This window comes from Aythya fuligula, chromosome 3, assembly GCF_009819795.1.
Source record: "Aythya fuligula isolate bAytFul2 chromosome 3, bAytFul2.pri, whole genome shotgun sequence".
NCBI classification, from domain to species: Eukaryota; Metazoa; Chordata; class Aves; order Anseriformes; family Anatidae; genus Aythya; species Aythya fuligula.
The window spans coordinates 28,785,628-28,807,381 of NC_045561.1; the positions used below are offsets into that span (position 1 = coordinate 28,785,628).

The 21,754-nt window shown below is 45.0% G+C and overlaps 1 protein-coding gene across 1 annotated transcript in view; it reads left to right on the forward strand.

Annotated features, from left to right (window-relative positions):
- KIF26B (kinesin family member 26B) overlaps window positions 1–21,754 on the forward strand; it is a 263,040-nt gene that overhangs the window by 237,411 nt on the left and 3,875 nt on the right. Inside the window, exons 10-12 of the mRNA XM_032183779.1 lie at window positions 3,872–4,034; window positions 5,131–8,566; window positions 20,777–20,979. Coding sequence (XP_032039670.1) covers window positions 3,872–4,034; window positions 5,131–8,566; window positions 20,777–20,979 — 3,802 coding nt within the window. The remainder of the gene's footprint in view (window positions 1–3,871; window positions 4,035–5,130; window positions 8,567–20,776; window positions 20,980–21,754) is intronic.

Consider the following 21,754-nt stretch of genomic DNA (forward strand, 5'->3'; position numbering starts at 1 on the left):
CTCCTCCTTCCCTATTGCTTTTCCATACAAAAGGTGGCAGCTGGGTGCTGCTGCCAGCTGATCAGCTTGTTCAGCAGTTGAGGCTTTTTAATACATGGGAAGGTTTCAGGCCTGCTGATGCCTCATTGAAGTGTAAATATAAATCCATTTGAAATGACATAAAATATATAAGAAGAATATACAGATTGTGAAAACAATTACTACAGGGGCGGAAAATGCCAGTAATAAGGTTATATTGGCAAACTTACTATGGCTCCATGGGCTATATATATTGTTTTCTCTGCAGGACTTTATTTTCTCCATAAAATTATCATCTTTTTCAAGGCAAATGAAGGACTGTCTTTGGAGATGAAGCGGGACTGTACTGTGATGTGGTCGTTGTCAATAAATTCCTGCCTTGACCCATGACAGAAGTTGGAAGGAGTATAGAAATTGGAGCTGTGCAAGGACAGGGAGGTATTCTGAAGGCAGCTGGTACCTACCTTCAGAACTGGTTTGGCTAATGCATTACTGCTGTTTGTAGGTGGCTGTTCCTGCATGCTCCTGGCTTGTTGGGTACCCAGGCTGAGAAACAGCTGTACTATTTTCTTTGCAACGGAAGTCAAAGGAAGCTGTGCTTTGAATATGAAAGACTGTATAATGCTCAGTACTCTGAAAGATCAGTGCTTCACACCAAACACCTATGCTTAGTGAAGTCTTCAATGCTGCAGGTATTAACAGGGGATTATGTACCTCACCTCAGAGGCATTCATCAGATACTTCATTGATGAGCTCCACAGGAAAGAGAAAAAAAGCCTTTGAAGAAATAAGTAATTCTGGATGCAGAGCTGAGTTTGTGTAGTCCTAACAGTAGATAAGCACGAGTCCACACATTAAAAGGCAGAGATTAAATGAAAGACTGGATACCTTCTTGTTCAGGGAGCAGTGTTTATCCTGTACAGTGATTCAGTCAGGGGTCTAGTGGAAAAATAGTATCCAGTCATGAAATTAAGGACTTGTACTTAATGCACATAGTCAAGTAGGATTCAGGCAGAGTCCGAGCAAACTTTTCATTATCCTGAGTACTTCATTCTTCTAAAGTATGATTCTATTTTGTTTGATCTGAGTATAATTAATCATGAGGAAGGAAGATAGATATGTTTAAGAGGAATGTAAAGATGTATGCTTTTTCCTTCTTGCTGAGCCAGTGAAAGGACTAATTCACACTGATCCCAGTTTGTATGGTGGTCTCAGAAGACAAGAAATGGAAAACAGTTCACTATGCTGCTGTGAGAAACCTGTAACCTTCTACAAAGCAGCCTTTGCTCAATTTAATGAGCAACACGCACCCAGGAGCAGCAGCCCTTCTGTGAGCTTTCTTCAAAATTTCCCATGTCTTTGTTTTGCACAGACAGAAGATCAACAAAGTTCTTCTTTCTCAAAACTCTTTCAGTCCAGACCTTCTCTTTGTAAAACTTAAGGCTTTACAGGAAATTTTGCTTTTGCAAATACCAGCTCATGAATCACCTAATGAAGCAATTCAAAGCCTTGCCTTTTTCAAGCTGAAATACCATGTCAGCACTCAGAAGAGCAAACCATCTACTTCTCATCTCACACTGTATGATCTGCACAAAGTATTTTGTCAATAATTTTACTTGCTGAGGGTAGGGTGAGTTAAAAACTAATAGTTGCTAAGCCACATGTTTGTGTTACTATGTTCCCTTTGTTTTTCATTCTTTCTTTGAGAATTTGGTAGGTGCTATTGTGAGAGATCAATGAACCATGAACAGGTGAAATGTCTTATGACAATGTCTAGCATTGACAAAATATGAGGCTAGCAAATTTCTTCCTCTTAGTTTTATTTTTCAATATACAATACTGACAGGAGACTAGTTTTTTTTCTGTGTCTAAAGCTGACAGTCAAGATACAGGCAGTATTGAATGTGGAAACTCTGAAATTAGAAATCAGTATTGGTTGGGCTTTTTTGCTGCTAATTTTCCTGCTTCAATCCTAAAAAAAAAATCTGTCCGTTAGTTTCTTTCTGGTATATGTCATAGAATTTGAATTATAGAATAAGAATTTCCTCTGTCATTCTTCTTGCAAGTGTGCATTTCAATGCAAGGCAGATGGCACAGATTATTTTATATTCATAATGCATATAGCTCTAGGAGAGCCACGCCGCAGCGTGCTGATGCTGGCTGCATGGGTTATGTATTCCCAGGAGACCGACATGTTCAGAATGCATTCTTTTGCCCTTTCCCCTGTCGTCTCATGTTTTGCTATGATAGAAGCACTAGCAAATGAAAGGCTTGTTATTGATTTCTGTGCAGATGTTAATAATTTCTGTTTAACTCTGCATTGGAGTGGCAGTAACTGATGTACAAAATTTGACATCTTAATTATTCCTTGATGGAAAAGAGGGCCACTAACCTGGGGTACAGCAGCCTATTAACTCTGGATCTGTGGATTCAAAGCAGCCTTAGGTCACAAGTGAAATGAGTGAGGCTGTCTCAGTGTAGTCTTTATGGATGTTTGTTTGTTTCTCAAAGCTGCCAGACTGTTTTCAATGAGTCTGGAGCAGAAGGAAGCAGAAATTCTGAAACAGAAAATATTTTCTATCCAGTATTGCTAGCCTTGCTGAAATCACGAGTACTAGAAAACTCAGGAGAAGCACCATTTGGGAGCTCCCCAACCTTATTGCTAGATGCATTGAAATATGCATCCAAAATGTTATTGTTTTCCCAATCAAAATACACGTTCAAGAATTTTGATGATTGTCTGTCAGTCCTATCCAGTAGAAATAGGTTTATTTCCCACAAATTGATTCCCATCAGCTGGGAATGTTAAGTGGATGACCAAGGGCACACATGCACCCTAGGTATTAGCAGATACTGATCAGTGACCCCTCAAAATCTGATCCGTAACCACTGACAGTATTGCTATTATTACAACAGTGAAAGCCATTCATTGAACAGGAGGTAAATATTGGGCTATTGTCTTTACTTTGAGCTGTATGTAACGATTATCCACAACCTTTAGTGTAGGAGATGCTCTCTTCAAAAAGGATACTATTTTCCAACTAGTCAGCTAGTCAACCTGTGCATCTCGTAGCTAAAGCTCCCTTAAAAATATATTGTATGTTTTTGACTACAGGATTGGATGAACACCACGGAAGTGTTATATATGCATCATTATGCTGTTAAAATTGTCATGCTTGACAATTCCCATTCTTAGTCCAGTCATAGCCCCTCAATAAGGCATCAGCATTTCAAAAGCTATCCTGTTCTGAACAATAAAGTAAATGGCAAGAACAGAAAATTTGATTCCCGTCTCAGCGGAAGAAAAGATCTAATATGAAAGAACAATTGTGAGAAGTCTTAAGGCTTGATTGTTTTGTATTTCACCAGTATCATCCAAAATTAATTTCAGTGATTTAACTACTAGTATTATTGAATCATGCAGTGCCCCAGCAGGCAAGAAAAACTTTGGGTCCTCAAATCTAATAGTCTACGTTCTTGTCCTCCAGAGCTAGGCCAGAGTTTGCTTGTACACTGCACACTGGAAAAGGGCAGCAGCCTGCTGCAGTGGCTCCTTAACAGTCCCCAGTGCTGGTCTGCAACTCTGTATTCACCAAGATGACGGTACTGAAGGAGTGAGACCAGAAGAAGACATAGAGGGGGAACTGGGAAGACAAAAGAAGTTTAACTCGTAGTCTAGGGTCTTTCAGTGTGCTCAGCTGCAGACATAAGATAGTGCAAACCTGAGGAACAGAACTAATTAGGATTCCATTAAAAGGAGGGGAAAAAAATCTTACTGAGACCCAAGTCACATCACAATGGTCAAAGTGAAACCTCGATTGCTAATGCAGCCTTAATTCATTTTATTTTGCAGAGACAGCAAGCTCACCATGTTGCTTCGAGAGTCCCTGGGGAATATGAACTGCCGCACCACAATGATAGCTCACATTTCAGCCGCTGCGGGGAACTACGCTGAGACGCTGTCCACTATCCAGATTGCATCAAGAGTCCTCAGGATGAAGAAAAAGAAAACTAAGGTAAGGCAATGTATAACTTCCTTCTTGTAAATGCTGGAGGGGGGAGCAAGAAGGACTTTGAAGGTTCCTTAATTGGGTAGAACAGCAAATACAACATCAGTAATCAATTCCAAAGTGCAGAGGTTATATGAACTGTCCTAGGCGAATGGCTCAGAGCATGCATCAGAAACTAGGGGGGGTAAACACTTCAGCTTCAGATAGAGGAATGACTTCAGACATATCTGTTATAACAGGTATGTAAGCTGGCCTTGCTTAGTGATACAGCCAAGAGCATAAATTTTCAATTATATTCTTAGTACTAATGAAATCATAAGGAATTAAAATACTGTAAAGAAAATTGGGATTAATGAAGAATTAGATTCTCTGTGCTTCTCACAGAGAGCAGGAACAAAATAAATGCAAAGCAATGTTTCCATTGCCAGTACCAATGCTCCTTTTATTCTGACTGCTTCTAAATATGGGCGATTGATTTTCCAAGAAGTAAAGAGATGGTGAGCCGTATCCAATTCTGTGTTTATGGAGGCCTGGTTCCTTCTGTATAGCTTGCATTGGGAATTGGGTACAACCAGTGAATGTCTGATTTAAATTGACTGCCTATGGATTGACAAAAACTTTGAAGAGAGACAAGAGAAGGAAATCAGTCCACACACCATCACAGCAGTGTGCCTCCAGAGACTCTGCACACATTATACAAATCCACACACTGGTAGTATGACCGATTGTCTGTATTTTCTGTGCCTTATTTGTGTAACGAGTTTTCTTGTTCCTCTTCAGACACACAAAATCAGGAAAGCCTTTGGCAAATACCTGATTTCTTTGGTTGGGCTAAATTAGAAAAGGGATACTGATTAATTTATTCAGTGCTTTTTATTTTTGAAATCTCATGACTCTTAAAATGGGACATTTAGAGCTGGGGCACTGTGTTCTCTGTTGAACGCTGCCGTGTGTTTGCTATAAGACTGAATATAGGAGGCTTCAGAGGCTTCATTAGAGATTTCCCTGTTTAGATGCGACTGACTTTTTTGTGTGTGTGCTTTGTGTAAGGAAGTGCTTGCAGTACTTAAATGTCATGGTTGCTGTCTCTCTGATGTTGCAGTACACATCAAGTTCTTCTGGAGGAGAGAGCTCCTGTGAGGAGGGCAGGATGCGGCGGCCAACCCAGCTGAGACCTTTCCATTCCAGAAACACCGTTGACCCAGACTTCCCTATTTTGCATTTGTCAAGTGATCCTGATTATTCGTCCAGCAGCGAGCAGTCCTGTGACACAGTGATTTATGTCGGCCCCAATGGCACTGCCCTTTCTGATAAGGAACTGACAGATAATGAGGGTCCCCCTGACTTTGTTCCCATAGTTCCTGCACTGCAAAAGACCAAAAATGAGGGAAGGCTGGAGGAAGGTAGTGAATCAGGGCCCAGCACATCTGAAAGAGATTGCCTGAAGTGCAACACCTTTGCAGAGCTCCAGGAGAGGCTGGATTGCATAGATGGCAGTGAAGAAACCGACAAATTTCCCTTTGAAGAGATGCCTGCTCAATTTAGCTCAGACCAGATGTCTAAGTGCTCTGTCTCAAGCCAACTGGCAGAGCTTAGCCACTTACCAGAGTCAGATAAGGAAGATACAAAGCCAGAATGTCAGCATCCTGATAGAGAAGCCAAGGAAAATATAAATGCAACACCCAGCAAAACTAAAAGAAATCACTCCCCCATTCCTTCTGGAGCTCTTACTAATGTTTCAACTCCTTCTTCTCCCAGGAGTGTAACAGGGAGCTCTAGTAAAGAGCTGAGCTCTTGCCAGTTAGCACACAGCACCAGCTTGCAGAGCAGTAGAGAAGGTCTCAACACCTGTGGATTTGTGGAAGGCAAACCTAGGCCAATGGGTTCTCCTCGGCTTGGCATTGCAAGCCTCTCCAAAACCTCTGAGTACAAACCACCAACTTCTCCTTCCCAGAGGTGCAAGGTCTATACACAGAAAGGAGTCCTGCCCAGCACCACTCCCCCACCAGCTCCTCTGAGTAAGGACACTGGGGTGACATCTAGTGAATCTTCATTACAGCCAGAAATCCGGACCCCACCTGTAGGAATGAGCCCTCAGATCATGAAGAAGTCGGTGTCTTCCAGCAGTGGGGATTTTGAAGAGACCATCCTCGATGAAGATCAGCAACAAAGCATTTCTCCTGAATCCAAGAAGGAGATACTGAGCACCACCATGGTGACTGTGCAGCAGCCATTGGAACTGAATGGAGAGGACGAGCTGGTGTTCACCCTCGTAGAAGAACTGACCATTAGCGGGGTCCTGGACAACGGGCGCCCAACCAGCATCATCAGTTTTAACAGTGACTGCTCCGTGCAGGCGTTGGCCTCTGGGTCTAGGCCAGTCAGTATCATCAGCAGCATATCTGAAGATCTCGAATGTTACTCCAGTGCAGCTCCTGTGTCTGAAGTCAGCATCACACAGTTCCTGCCACTTCCAAAGTTGGGCCTGGATGACAAATCCCAGGATGATGGCAGCAGGCGCTCATCTATCAGCTCGTGGTTGAGTGAAATGAGCACAGGGAGTGATGGCGAACAGTCATGCCACAGTTTCATTGCCCAGGCATGCTATGGGCATGGAGAAGCAATGGCAGAACCCCCTGTTTCTGAGTTTGCAAGCACCATACAAAGTGCCAGCATGATCTGTGTAGGTGACAAACAGAAGCCAGTGACAGACAACATGCTCATACTGTCAGAAATGGGGGAGGAAGCTTTCGGCAAAGTGCCACCCATCAAAGGCTGTAAAATATCAGCTCTAGGGAAAACTACTGTCACAATTAAAAACACTGCAAGCCTCAGTAGCTGTGAGGGCTACATCCCAATGAAGACAAACATTACTGTTTATCCATGTATTGCCGTTAATCCCTTCAAAGCACAAGACACTGATGACGCTGTATCAGCAGTAACTGCAGACCCAAAGGCTGCCCATTCCCATGAGGGGAAAGAATCCAGTGCTAAGAAGGATATCAAATTTGAAGATCCTTGGCTGAAGAGAGAAGAAGATGTTAAAAAGGACAGCTCTGGGAGCATTGATGGGCCAAGGCCTGACATGGCCACAGTTCCAGCCAAGCCTGAGCATGGCACAAAGCAGTCCTCAGCAGATCGGTTTAGCAGCAGCAGTGGTGGGGACGCCTCTGTCTCCCCAGGATCTGACAGTCTGAAGAGGATTGTGGATGGGTGTGAGATGGCAGCATCAGGCTCTGCAACCCAAAGCCCCGTTCATTCCATTGATGGCCTGAAGAGCCGCAGCCTCCCTCGAGGGCTCCCAAAAGCAGGCAAGCTGGAGGAACCTGACAGTCACCTCCAGCCTATGGTCACCGACAGCAGTGTAGCCAGCTCTCCTGCCCACCCTCAGCTTTCTAAGGCTAGCCTAGACAAAAAAATGGCCTCTCCCAAACACTGTGTCCTCACTCGCCCCAAAGGGACCCCTCCTCTGCCACCGGTGAGAAAGTCAAGCTTGGATCAGAAGAACAGAGCCAGCCCCCAGCACAGCGCAGCCAGCAGCACCACCAGCAGTCCCTCCAGCCAGCCTGGGCCCTTCCTGGCCAGCTTCCCCGAGGAGCTGAATGCCAAACCCAAGGGCCCTGGCATTGACAGCAGCAGCAACAACAGCAGCAGCAAGCTGTTCAGTGCCAAGCTGGAGCAGCTCGCCAGCAGGACCAACTCCCTTGGAAGGTCCACAGGAAGCCACTATGAGTGTCTCTCACTGGAAAGAGCAGAAAGCCTGTCCTCCGTGAGCTCCAAAATGAACCCTGGCAAAGACACCACCATGCCGAGGGCTGGAAGGAGCGTCAGCCGCAGTGTCATGTCCTCACCAACCAACTCGGGGCTCTCGCAGTCTGCAGGGGCCTCCCCAAAAGCCGGCCAGTCAAAGATCTCTGCTGTCAGCAAGCTCCTGTTGGCAAGCCCCAAGGCCCGAAGCCTGTCTGCCTCTGCCACCAAAACACTCAGCTTTTCAACCAAGTCTCTGCCTCAGTCCGTCGGGCAGAGCTCCAGTTTGCCTCCAAGTGGGAAGAATATGTCCTGGTCAACACAGTCCCTCAGCAGAAACCGAGGCTCCAGCCTGGCTTCCAAATTGCCACTTCGGGCTGTCAATGGGCGGATTTCAGAGCTGCTCCAAGGCAGCGCTGGCTCCAGAGGTTTGCAGCTGCGGGGAAACTCGGAGGCAGAGGAGCGTGGGGGCCTTCACGGAGAGGAGAAGCCAGCCGTTCACATGCTGCCATCCCCTTACAGCAAGATCACCCCTCCCAGGAAACCTCACCGCTGTAGCAGTGGTCATGGGAGCGATAACAGCAGCGTCCTGAGCGGGGAGCTGCCCCCCGCCATGGGGAAGACGGCCCTGTTCTACCACAGCGGGGGCAGCAGCGGCTATGAGAGCATGATGAGGGACAGCGAGGCGACGGGCAGCGCCTCCTCTGCACAAGACTCCATGAGCGAGAACAGCAGCTCTGCCAGCGGCAGGTGCCGAAGTCTCAAAAATCCAAAGAAACGCTCAAATGCGGGTAAGTTTGCGGTGATGTGAAAGAGGGACACAGACCAAACCAGCTAACTAGATCACAGTGGGGAGGCCAACCCTGAAGATGAGCTAGTTCAGTGCCAGCCGTATCTAGTAGCAGAGAAGCCATGCCAGGTTAAGTGTCCCAGGCTCTGAGCTTCTTCATTTTGCACTGTGCCCAAGTCTGTATGTTTGCATTGCCTATGCAGTGGAGTCTCCCCCTCCCCCTTTTCACTTAGGTTTATTTCACATTAACAGAGCACATATCCCTAAAGCTGTTTCATGTTGCCAGTGGCCACTGCATTCAAGTATTTATTTGTACAAATATTCTTCTGATTTGATTCCAAAAAGATGCCTTCATGAGGCAGTGAAATGTAATTGTTACTCTTAAGCGCTTTGGGCACAGACTAACCTCTTGGTATGTGTGTGTTACAGCGGCACAAGACCACAGTCTTGCTCAAGAGCAGTATCTGTTGTGAGCTCACTTTAGCTCCTCAATCCATCTGGATGCCCAAAGGGTACAAGATGCCCTGCAGCTGAAACTGAGCTCCTTCTTCCCACCCATATTAGAAGGCGGAACAAAGCTGTGGCCATGCCCCTTGTAAGATCATATCCTGCCTCTGAGTCTCTTGTTTTTTAACTTTTTAGTTGTGAGCCCTTCACTTCCAAGTATTTTTTTATTAATAAATAATAAATTATATTAATAACATTATAAATGTGGGAATTACTTCACTGAAGTCCTTACAAATCTGAGAGCTCTTTAGTCATCACAGAGCGGATCAGAAGGACTTCGCCTTTGTTCAGCCATAATCCCCAGTAGCTTTCATGCTGCATCAGCGCTTTTTAATGAGAAAGCAAGAGCCTCCTGGGCCATGCCAGGAGTCTCTGCCGTTGCAGCTGGTACATCTTCTCACCAGAATATTAGAATTTCAGAGGTTTGCAGGGAGGGGATGAGGAGCATCCATCAGCTGGACACCTCACCTTTTTCGTGTGTGCTGCTTTCCCAGCCTGAAGTGTAAGCCATGCCTAGTTTCTTTTTTTAAATAAGCATGTTGACATTGGAATGGGTATGTACAAGTATTTGTAATATCAGTGGCTACCTACCCTGCAGTAGCTCTGGCTGTGCAAAACGTGTTATTCTCATATAGTTCCTAATTCACCAGCCTTTCCACTTGCTGGGTTACTTGCCTCTGGGATTCATTTAGAGTGAATGAACTGAGTGATGCATTACCCTCTCTTCCCTCATGCTTTTGACTGCAGTAGCAGGAAGAACATGTGCAGCACAGATGTGAACACAATAGATACCACTATTAAAACCATATCCATAAGTGCATGGCTGATTTTACCTGTTCAGAGAATACGTCTGAAAGTGATAGCTGTTCATTGTGCAAGCAAGGGCCAAGTGATGAAATAATCTTTCTGATGCTAACTTTGCATCCTATGAGAAAGACTCTCTTCTATCCTTTCAGCATATATGGCAATGAATTGATTTTCCTCTTTCTGAGGAGCTGGTCCTCTAATGGCCCCTTTCAAATATGTACTTTTTAATGGTAATGTGCAAGAAAAAGAAGGATGATTTTGTATGTTGTGGAAAAGGAATCCAAAGCTGACTACACAGATTGCATTGAGGGCATACAGGAAAGCTGGGGAGGGACTCTTTAAGGGAGTGTAGTGTTATGGCAAGGAGTAATGGCTTTAATCTAAAAGAGGGTGGGTTTCGATTAGACATCAGGATGAAATTCTTCACTCAGAGGGTGGTGAGGCCCTGGAACAGGCTGCCCAGAGAAGCTGTGGATGCCCCATCCCTGGAGGTGCTCAAGGCCAGGCTGGATGGGGCTTTGGGCAACCTGGTGTGCTGGGAAGTGTCCCTGCCCATGGCAGGGGAGTGGAACCAGGTGATATTTAAGGTCCCTTCCAACCCAAACCATTCTGTGAGTCTTTGATTTTTGGGATTGTAATGCTAACTAGATTGTATGTTACAGAGAAGTTGCCCATACGATATGGAGTTTTTCCACAGGACATTTGCCTTTTTTTTTTTTTTTTAATTCTGTAGCAAAAGCTGAGCCTCTTGATTTCTAATTGCCTTGGCAATGATATAATGACAGGCACGCAGTAAGCATTCTTGAGAGATGTCCATCTGCAGTAGACAAGTGGCTCTGTAAAGGTCACCATTCCTTTTTTTAGCTTAGAAGTAAAGCTTAGACAATCCTCCTCTTGTGACAGCCTATAATACCTTCCAGTTACTTCTGACACAGCTGGACAATTTCAACAAAATTTGACCCAGTAATAGAGGCAGAACTTTAACAATTTCTGTGAAAACAGGCAGCTGTGCAGGTGAGGGAGCGGAGAAAACTGCAGTGTAGATTCAACCTTAGCAGACACCAGAGTCCATCCCTCTCTCTTGAATCTAGCCAACTTCGATCCTAGCTGTCAGAGCTGTAATAGTGGTTTGTCATGCAGTACAGATATGCAAAGACAGTGAGTGATGGGATGAGCAGGAAGCTTTCCTTACCAGGGAACACGGAGAGTCAGCTTTGCCACTCTTTCTTTACTGCTGAGTGAAATATGACCTTTTTCTCCAAATACAGCTCTGTCTCTGGATGAAAAATTCATGTCTTTAGTCAAATTTCTTTTTAGTTTTGTTCCTGTCTCCCTATTCAGCAATGGTGTGGGTGCCTACCATTGCTAGATCGGAATGTCAGGAGTGAAGGGTGTTAGGTGCAGGGCCAGCATCCCTGCAAGACACCTGCCCTGGTAGGCTCCGCATGGTGTGCCACATTGACATCCCTCAAAGTACTTTGCAAAGCTTCTCTTAACTCAGTCTGTTACCTGACACGGAGAGATCATGTGAATTAATGTTATTTTTGATACTTTAGTTTTGAGAATGATTCCCTGTATCTGCAAGTAATTCCTGTATTGTTTAGAATTAGTTGTATTTGTGTTTGTATGCAACTGCAACCAATATTTTAAAGCAATTAAGAAAAAAAAAAAAGTCTTTCCTGCCTTCCATATCTTTAGCAGCAAACCAGCACCCAGAAATTATTAAGGTTTCACTTTCTTATAACCCAGCTTCTGTTTGCATTTGGTCCTGCAGCAGGGAAGTAATAATTCTGTTTTGATGTGTTTGATAATAGTATAATTTTTCACATGTCAGCAGATTTATGATGGCATAAAACCAGGATTATGACTTCAATGTAGGAGAACATGAAGGAGGACCTGAGATATAAGGGAGAATATAGTTGTTCACAAACATATTTTTACTGCATAATAAACAAAAAAATATGCAAAGATCTGCAGTCTTTCATCCTCTGTAGTATTTCCTATCTATAGGTCTGCTCTCACCTTAATGATCTCTCTTAAGGAAAACTTTTTAATGAAAAAGATAGCATACAAAGGTTCTGAGCTCTTAGAAGACGGATATTATTTTAATACATAGTGTCAAGAGCATTGGACCTTTCCTGATTTGCGGTCACAGATCCACTGTGCTGTAATGGATATGGCACTGTAGATATGCTCATTTCGGGTCAGGCAACCTTGTCCACTTTATTTATGATTATTATTAGCAGAAATGCTAGCTGTCAGACACGATCAACATGAATCAGCCCAAGGCCCCTTTAAGAGGAGCTATAAAGAGTCTTTAGGAGAATCACCAGCAGCGCTGTCAGATCTCACAATTACTTTTGAAGTCCTGACACATTGGAAAGACATCATTTTTTCCTTGAGATTAAGATCTCGTCTTTCAGTGCTCTTAAGTGCATTATTTGTATGTGTAGGTGCTTCTGCACTGGTTGTCATACATGAAGCATCAGACCTACATTGACAGCTTTGGAAAGATAAAGCTAGCTGATATCCTTCAGTTTTAGCCTTAGGTTAAATTTTAGTCTCTACATAGGTATGTACAGTTCACAAACTGCCCAGTACAGTGTGAACAAAATAAATAAATAGTTTGCCCATTATATTCTGATACCTATTTACATCATGAGCCATGTAAGCCTCCTCCCTGTAGTAACCTATCGGTTTAATGAACACTTCCATCTTTCCAGCAATTAGCACTGGTCCTATAATACCACATCAGCATACATTACCCCAAAGTGACTGCTTATCACAGAAGCAGCTATTTGGCCCTGGTATACAGCTGTACATTTCAAAGCTTCCCTTTAATCCACCTTGTGGTGCAAGTATTACTCCAGACCCCATTTTACAGGTGCAGGGAGTTTTACTGACTTACCCAATGCTTACAGCTAAGTGGGAGCCAGATCCAGGATTAAATTGTAGGCACCCTTGACTTCTGACCTTGACCCCCAGCTGACTTGGCCCACATCCTCCCCTGCCCTTAACTGAGCAGCAGAGAGGAGGGTTTTATCTGCTGTTTTATTTTTGTGGCAGCCCCTCCCTCCCTCTCCACCCACCCTCAAGCATCTGTGCAGCTGTGTTCGCTCCAATTTTCTTCACTCACTCCCTTAGCCTTTTCCCTGCAGGAAACAATTGGCATCTCAACCATTTTCCTGGCTCTCACTCCACCCTCCTCTCTCTCAGGGAGGCAATACCGTCTCAAGTGGGGCGCTGAAGTTTTAGGGCATCGTCATCACCAGCCCCAATTACATATTATTTTTTAATACCTTGGAAGTTTCAAGTGCAATGGCCCAGTGCTGGTCCACGGAAAGACAATGACAAGGGTGCTTTTATAGTACAGACTCCGTTGTGTCATGAGGAAATGCATTCAGGCTTACCTCCATTTTAACCAAGCCATATTTGTATCCTGGGAACACAACAGGGACAAGAGGGGGGCTGGCAGGGTGGCAGATTAGGACTTGCACCGTCTGTGTTGTGTTCTCAGGGGTGCTGCTGGTTCACTCTGTCACCTTGGGCAGCTCATGTAGTGTCCGTGTTCCCTGCTTACCAGCTCACAAAACTGGATAGTGGCCTTGTGGAAGAAGTAGCAGAGCAGGATCCTTAGATCAGAAGTGTTACGTAGCTGCTTGTTGCTCTTCTGCCTTGTTAGCATCTTTTCCCCAGTTCAGTTTGGGTGTACGTGGCCTTTACTCTAAAACAACTCTCAATGCAAAACAGGACTGGGTGATTTCAGTCGCACAGCTTTACTGCTTGTTTCCAAATGCGTGATCCCCTCAGCTCTGAGATAGCAGCAAAGTGAGAGCCCAGCCTCTAATGAGGTTTACCCAGCAAAGGCAAGCAGGCCCTGTTTGCATTCCCATGTGATGCACATGAATGCCTTGTGCCTGCCTTTTGCCTCTCTTCCTGCAGATGATTCAGGACTGCCAGGTCTGTGAGGAGACTTCCCCTGGGACAGCAAAATGAGAGGGGCTCTAAGACAATTTGTTACAAGACGGGGCTTCCCATGGAAATTGCAGAGATGTTCCTGAGGCTGTTTGCTTTCCTGTTCGTTTTGGGAATGGGCTTGGGTGCCTGAGGGAGCCCCCAGCCCACGTGACATACAGATAGGTCTAAGGGCTGTCATGCATCATTGCTTGCAGTGCTCTGCCAAGCTGGGATGCCTGTCTTTCAGCCTTCCTGAACATGGGCTATCACAGAACATTGGAAAACAAAAAACTAAGGGATACTATTGGTAGTAAAGCCAAGTCTCAACAAGACTGAGGAAAAGCCAAGGTTTCCAAATGCTGACTTCCTGATTTAAACCTATGCCTAGGTCTGCAGTTGTATTTCCCAGCATTTGCAAGACCCTGCTCCTACCAGTCTAGGATAGCATTTGCCTGTGTATGTATATGTGTGTGTGCCCACATTTTAATCATCTTTGCACGGGGAACCTGTCTGCCTATAGATAATTAAAGTTTCTTGCTGCAGCATTTTAATGCTTTTGCAGTAAAGTTTCATGACTTCTTACGGCTCTTTCTCAGTACTGTTTCACCACCTAAGTAGAGCAAATTGCTACGTGATTTTAAGTGCTTTCATAAAAAGAGAGACCATTAAGACATGACAATAATTATCTACATTTAGAGTACCTGTTTTGTTCTTACCTCCGTACTCCAGATTTCACAGCTGGGATGGTTTTAAAAATGGAGATTTCAGGGTTCCTGGAAAGCCCTGAAAACTCCATATTCATACACATTGTACCTCTGAAAGCATTTAGCTCAGCCTACGAAAGCAGCAGAAAAAGCCAGAGGCTGAATCTGTGGGCTGTAAATTATGAAAGTCCATCTCCAACCAATATTACAAAGCAACACGTTTTGAAACGTGGCCAAAATGATAATGCTGAAACAAAACACCAACAAAAAGAGTCTGAGCTTTTCTTGTTGAATCCAAGTGAAAAGGAATTTAGTTCATGTTTAGACTGCCTAAGGCACTGTGGGGAGCTGAAAATTGCCCTTTGTATCACAAAGCCTAGGGCATCTCCAGCATTTCTACGTTAACTTGCTCACAACTGATGGTAGCTAATTGATATCCTGCATTATTCCTTTAGCATGACAAAGGATGTTTAGCATTATACAGCAAGACACTGTCTGTGTGCAGGTGACCCGTTTATGAGTGTGACTGCTGGCTGGATGGCCCTGGGGGGTGGAGCAGAAGGAGGGGCAGTGTGGGCTTCAGCTCCAATTTTAATTTTTTTTTTTTTGTTCATTAAAACAACAGCATTGATTTTCCCAGGTCAAAGCCAGGCCATTTCATGCAGCAAATCTGTGTTGAAAGGGATCAGAGTAATCATTTTTTACACGCTTGACTACTGCATGCCAGCACTGAGCTTTCAGCCACATGAACATAGGAATGATTTAATAGAGGAAGTGGCAGCAGGCTATTGTGCGCAGTGAAGGCTCCATGTAACATGCATGACTGAGTCGTACACCATTAGGCCGGGTATAAATAAAACCTGCTCCTTGCACTGCCACAGAATTAGCTCACAGGAATGCCTCTACCACTGTCCCATCGGGAGCTAATGCTCTGGCTGTAGAGCCCCTTCCTCCATCTCTGCCTTTGCTGGCCAAGCCACAAGTGCAGCTATTCAGTGCAGTACTGCCATAACAGTAACTGGCTCCTTAAATAACACCCCAATGCTGACAAATCCATTTTAAACCACAATCTGGACCAAAGGGAGATGAAGATTTAGAAGAGACTCCGGTTGGTTTTTGCTAGAGATCGTGGGTGCTGAAAACGCATCCCCTGTAATGTGTTGGAGCATCTTCCCTGGAGCGTCTCTCAGATTCCCTGTCAGCCTGCCACGCTGCAGGAGGGCTGCTTCCTCAGGGCTGGTGTCAGCAGTGCTCATTCACCAGCTCTAAACTGCCCTGAAAGGCTCCTTATAAAGTGAGACACTAACTTGGGAAGCATGGGTAAGAAATGAATGGGAGGGGTAGAAAAAAATTAGGTGTAGGCTGTACCTCAGCATATTCCTCATACCAGTATAGAAGCAACATGTCTTGTATAGGTATGGATGGAAAATAATAAACAAGGATTGCTGTATTCCTGTGTACAGCAAGCAGTTATTTCTAGCCTCAGGTGTCCTTTTACTTCTTACTGATTCACAATGCATTTAAGCCGACACAGAATATGGCCTGAATTATTTTGCAGTGAGATGGGCATGGAAGATTTTTCTTCTGAATGACAAATCACATCAGTGTTTCCTGCTCCAGGTTTTCAGTTGTGGCATGGTCCTTCCTATGCCATCTGAGTATTTTTTGGTGTTTGGAGCACCGACCTCAAGTTGTGCACCCTAAATACTTCTGATGAATTCTCCTCACCATCAGAAGGCTTTTCCACGGGAAAGCATTGGCAACGTCTTGAGAAACCGGGAGGGGAGCTTAGCACTGCACATACTGCATGAAAATCCAAGGAGGAGTGATGGCTGTGCTCTGCACTGAGGAAAGGGCACTGTAAAATAAACTAGGAGGAGGGAGGTCAAAGGAATGGTGAGGAATTGGTTCAGTCACGGATAATTGCCCAGCAGGGCAGATCCTGTAGGAAATGGGGAAGAGAGGAGAAGTCAGCATTGCATCTTCAACTCGAACAAAGCAGGAGCCCCCTTGTCAGACAGTGAAGAGCAGCAGGGGAACAGGACAAGTAATCTTTGCCAGTAAGCAGACAGTTTGATGCTACGTTGGAGGTTGATGCTATCACTACTGGACAGTATTTCTTAGAAGTGAAGCCACAGAAAGAATGGGGTGAGCTTAGGGGTACTGCTCTACTTAGCCAGGATTAGTTTTTTATTTTTATTTTTTGTAATCGCTTTCAGTTTGAATGGACTGCATAGTGAGAAAAAAGCAAAATGCTGAACAACAGGTTCTGCACACAAAGGCAGTTTTACCTCCCACAGCATTTAGTGCAGTAGGGAATAGCTTTGGCTCTACATCCTGCCTTTAAGCACACACTATAAACTTATGGAATTATGATATATCAAATTACAGTTTCATCTTCTGCTTGAAACATCTTGAAATTTCTAGGACAGCAGTTGTTTAACATCCCATTCAGCCGCATCCTGCTTTGAAGAGATACACATCATGCTTCTTTTCGTGGAGATTTTGCAATTGTACTTTGTGCTTTTACCTTTTCCACAGAAAAGATGCTCAGGCTGGAATGTGTGCTTGGAAAGCAATAGAAAGGGAATGCTGCAAGCTATACAGTATTTAAGCAAAACCAGACCTCTAGGGTTTCTGCCCCAGTCAACACATGCTTTTATGAGCACATATCCATATGGAGTTGGGTAGTTTTGCAGAGGTCAGCGAGTCTTATCCTTGAAGTTACCCTTACATACCTACCTAGCTAGCTTGGTCTGTTTCTAATACCTTAAAGATGAAGGCTTCTCCGGACTTATATCTGCTGCAGTAGCTTCAGTGCCACCCTTGAGTCAGATCTGCTTTCACACTGCACACCTTCACTGCTGTGTTGCTCCTTTTAGCTTAATTTTATCCTGGTCCATCACTGGCAGGGCTGAACCTGCCGAACCTTAATCAATAGCTCCCCGTAGAGCAACTGATCTGTTGCTAAACCAGATCTTGTAATCTGTGGGTTTTCAGGGCTATTTCATAGTGTGGTTATTCATGCTCAAGCTAGGCTCAGGAGGGTTTGTTCTGAGTTGTGGGTTTGTTCTGAAGCTCTGACTTCAAGCTAAGTGAAAAATGTACCCTGCCTTCCTGCAGGTAAAGGGAGGGAGTGGTATGCTGCAGTTCCTACGGAGCATTTTATTTATTACCCAGCCAAAATATAGGGCTTCCTAACTCCATCACATGCTAGCAATAAATATGTGACTTCAGATAGGTATTTTCTGTGAAAATGGAAAACTGCGTGCATCTGAGCAGTTCAGTTGTTGCCTCTGTGTGTTGATACGGATGAGCGAGCTGTCAGCTGCTTTGTGACACACTCTGCTTAGGCTGTATCTCCTGCCTGATCCCAGTTAATGTGAAACCAGAAAAAGCAGAGACAAAATGGAGAGGTCAGTGCCAGGAGTCTCCTGTCAAAGACACCCTCGTTTTCTGTGCCTGGCCTAATAAGCAGCCTATTAATCAGTGCATATTTAGAATAAAATAGATTCAGTTTTGCCTCCCTACCAACGTGCAGGTCTTTCCTTTCTCCCAAAGCACTCTAAACCTCAGATAAATCATCCTGAGTCAGTATTCAAGGCTCAGACAAACAGACTTCCCTCCTTCTGCCTTGTCTCAGCCTCACACGCAGCCATACAGCTGCAGCGGGGCAGCAAGACCTGTGTGGTGTCCCCTGTGTCCCTCAGGGGATGTGGTGGCTTCTCCAGGCCCCCAGCAGGTGATGCTGTGCCCACCTCAGGCAGCTCTGCCCTGTTGCATTGCCTGGGTGCGCTGAGAGCCATCAGCCTTGCTATGTTGTGATAGCCCACAGGCTATCCAAACATGAGCTCTGACTAGGAAAACACGATGGACGTATGTTAGTGTCTCTTGCCACTCCTCTGCCTCTTCACCAAAAGATTTAAGCTATTAGCCTCATGTTGGACCCCCCTTCTAGCCCCCAGGCTTCTGTTTCTCATTGAGCCAAAATAGATGCAAAAGGGAACTAAAAGCAAAATCATTTACCAGCATCCCTGTAATTCACACCATGGTGACATCTGTTTTATTTTGCTCCAAGTGAAAGCCTGATGGTGTTCTTGTGGCAAGGTGAGTCAGATTCATCCCCCTCTCTGGGTGAATTGCTGTCAGATGAAATTTGGAAGACTACTACTGTGAGAGACCATGGCCAAACCCCCTAAAAACTGTTTTTAGAAGTAGTTAGTGCCTAAAACCTTTTGGTCTCGAGTGACACTTGGGGTGCACTCAGAGCCCTTCACATCCAGCCAAGCAGAGGGCTTTTTTTCCAGGAGGGGCCGAGCCCTTTGCAGGATCTGCCTCTGCACATAACAAACAGTAATGGTCTGCCACCCTGTCCCACCTACCCTCATGTACACAGCTGCTGTCCCCGTTTGGTTGCCTCTCTCTAACATCACGGATGAGAGTCACCCTTAGCACTACAGTTTGTTGATCTGTTGTTGTTGCCATTGTTAGCTGTGCTGGCATTGACTTCCAGTGGCTGTTGCAAAAGGTCTAAAAAAAATGTGCTTGCTGGTATTTAAAGGCTTCATTTGTTCTGGCCTGGGCTCGTTTGCTGGGCTGCAGCTTGACTAGAAGTACAAGTGTGACGTGTGTCATGGGGTGGGCAGGGCAGGTCTGAGGCCATCGGGTGCAAAGGGCTGGTAGAGCTCCCTGTCTGTCTGGCTTGGCTCTGCTCTCCTTTTCTTGCATAGAGTTATCTGATGCATTGGAATAAAAACTCTGTAGACCAGGTTTTTGCAGGTGGACAGCAAGATAGACCAACCCTTCTCCATGTTAAAGCTAGCATTTACAGGTTAATTGCAGGTTGCTGTGTTCTGGTTTCTAGCAAAGACTGCTGCACTTGGAAATCAATGGGACAAAATGTGGTAGTTTGCAAAGTCAGCAAAGATTGCAGAAAAATAGACTCCCATGAATGAAACCAGCCAATACGTTGTTACTTATAAATCCAAAAAACAAGTAATCAATGGATTTTTATTTTATTTTTTTAGCTTTCATTGAAACACAGAGTTGGCAGACATGTTGAAGCTATTTGCAAGCAAGTTTCAATGAATGTAGTGTTAGAGATTCCTGTAAATGATTGTATCTTGTTTTTAAAATAAAATCTGCATGATCATTCTGCATCCCTTCCCTGCTGGCATCAGTTTTGTTCCTGCAGCCAAGAGAGCCAGTTAATAGTTTCATTCAAACTTTCTGGCTCTGGCTTTTGTTTTTGGTTTCTCCCATCCCTTCTATTCCTGCTGTCTCCCAGGGGAGAACAGGCAGGAGTTGTCAGCCACAAAACTCTTATTTTTTCTGTAACCCAGCCATCGCTCTGATTGTACTAAACTGAGCAGGGAAATGTAACCAGTTGTTTTTTATGTTGTGTGTGTCTGTTCTTTCTCCCAACAAACCATATGCTCAACTTCCCTACTGCTGCCATCAGGCCAGTGACGTACTTCTTCTCCCCTGCTTTACCTGAGGCCCTGACTTGGCAACTCACATGGCAGATGCTTTCCATATGGCATAGGCTTTATCAGCCATGGTAAATTTTCAGCTATTGCAGTGCTTTGATGTGCTGTGCTGGTATTATAAAGCAGAGGGGCGTGCGTGAGCGCTGCTCCTGACTCATGCATGGTGACGAACCCTGCTGCCAGTCCGTCGTTCTTGCTGCTGTCTCACCCTTCACCAGTGCTGGAGTAAGAGTATAAGTGACAAACATTTTAGAAAAATGCTGTACTAAACAGAGGCAAGACTAATGTAGCTCTGTGGCATCCACTAAGCTTGGACGTACTTCGTGCAGGTATTTTGTCCTCACTGGTGCTTTACTGCTGTAGCCGCTCTACAGGGCAGTTACAAAGGACTGGGGGGGCATACCGTCACTCAGCCCCAGCACAGTATGGAACTAGGGCATCAAAGAGCTTTTTTGTGCTATGATTAAACAAAAAACAAGACCACACCTCCCCTTGAGATGGTCCAAGGAGAGGCTGGCTAATTAATGCTTGTTCTTAGGCTGTAGGAGCCAGTGCCAGTGGAGCGAGAGGAAAGCAAAGCTAGCCCAGTTGCAGCCTGCAGCTCTGGTCCTTCACTGACATACCTGCATACACCAAGACCTGAGCAAAGGGAAGCAGGCACAAGCTCTGGAAGCTTTAGGGTGCATATGGCCTCTGCGGATCAAACCTGTGTGTGCTAACGCAGCACGGCAATTTCTGCATTTGTAGGGTCGCAGAGACGGAGGCTTATTCCAGCTCTATCCCTTGACACCTCTTCCCCTGCAAGGAAGCCTGCCAACAGCCCTGGGGTCCGCTGGGTGGATGGGCCCCTGCGAAGTGGACAGAGGGGGCTGGGGGAGCCCTTTGAGATCAAAGTCTATGAAATAGATGATGTGGAGAGACTCCAGCGGCGACGAGGAGGGGACAGCAAGGTGAGTGCAACCCCTGTAATCTGTCTGCCTCCTCTTGGAGGGAGGAATTCAGATCATGCAGTCAGCAGTGTGTAATATTATATATGGTTAATTCAATTGGCAGAAAACCCCATATCTCATTTAAGAGCAGTTGTAACTCAAGTTACATCTTCTTCAGTAGCAGCTAACAGACATTGGTCCCTTGTATTTTTGTCCCTTGGTAATAGTCTTGGTGGCTCCTGTGTTCCAGCACCTCCTCATGTCTGTCTGTCCACACAGCAGTGGTGCCTCAAGTGCTTTGATGAGATTGTTTCCAGAATAGCTTATTTCTTCCCACTAACAAAATTTCTGTTCCCAACCTCACCCATCAAAACTTAAAAGTAGGCCAGAGAATTGTACAGGTCAGTTCTTGAGAGGTATGACTGGGAAGAGGATCTGAAGTTGGTGGTTTTACAATAACCACGTATGTAGCCTTTTTTATTATTTTAAGGCATTTTTCCCTCATAGACTCCCATCATTTGGTTAGGCTATTAATGATGTTGCTGTCTGATACAGTTTTACATGGGGAAAAACATCACTTTTTGGGGTGGTGTTTCCACCCTCACACAGGTTTGGAGGAGGCTAGTTCTGGTTCTGGCACCGCTCCCACCCCAGTAAGGATAGCACGGCCCTCACCATGAGTTCCTTACTGTACATCTTGATGGGCGCCACTACGCAGAGGTCCAGTGAGGTCAGACAGGCTGCCTCTGGACAGCACTGCAGCCTGTGCTGTTACTGTGCCCCTTATCTTTACAGA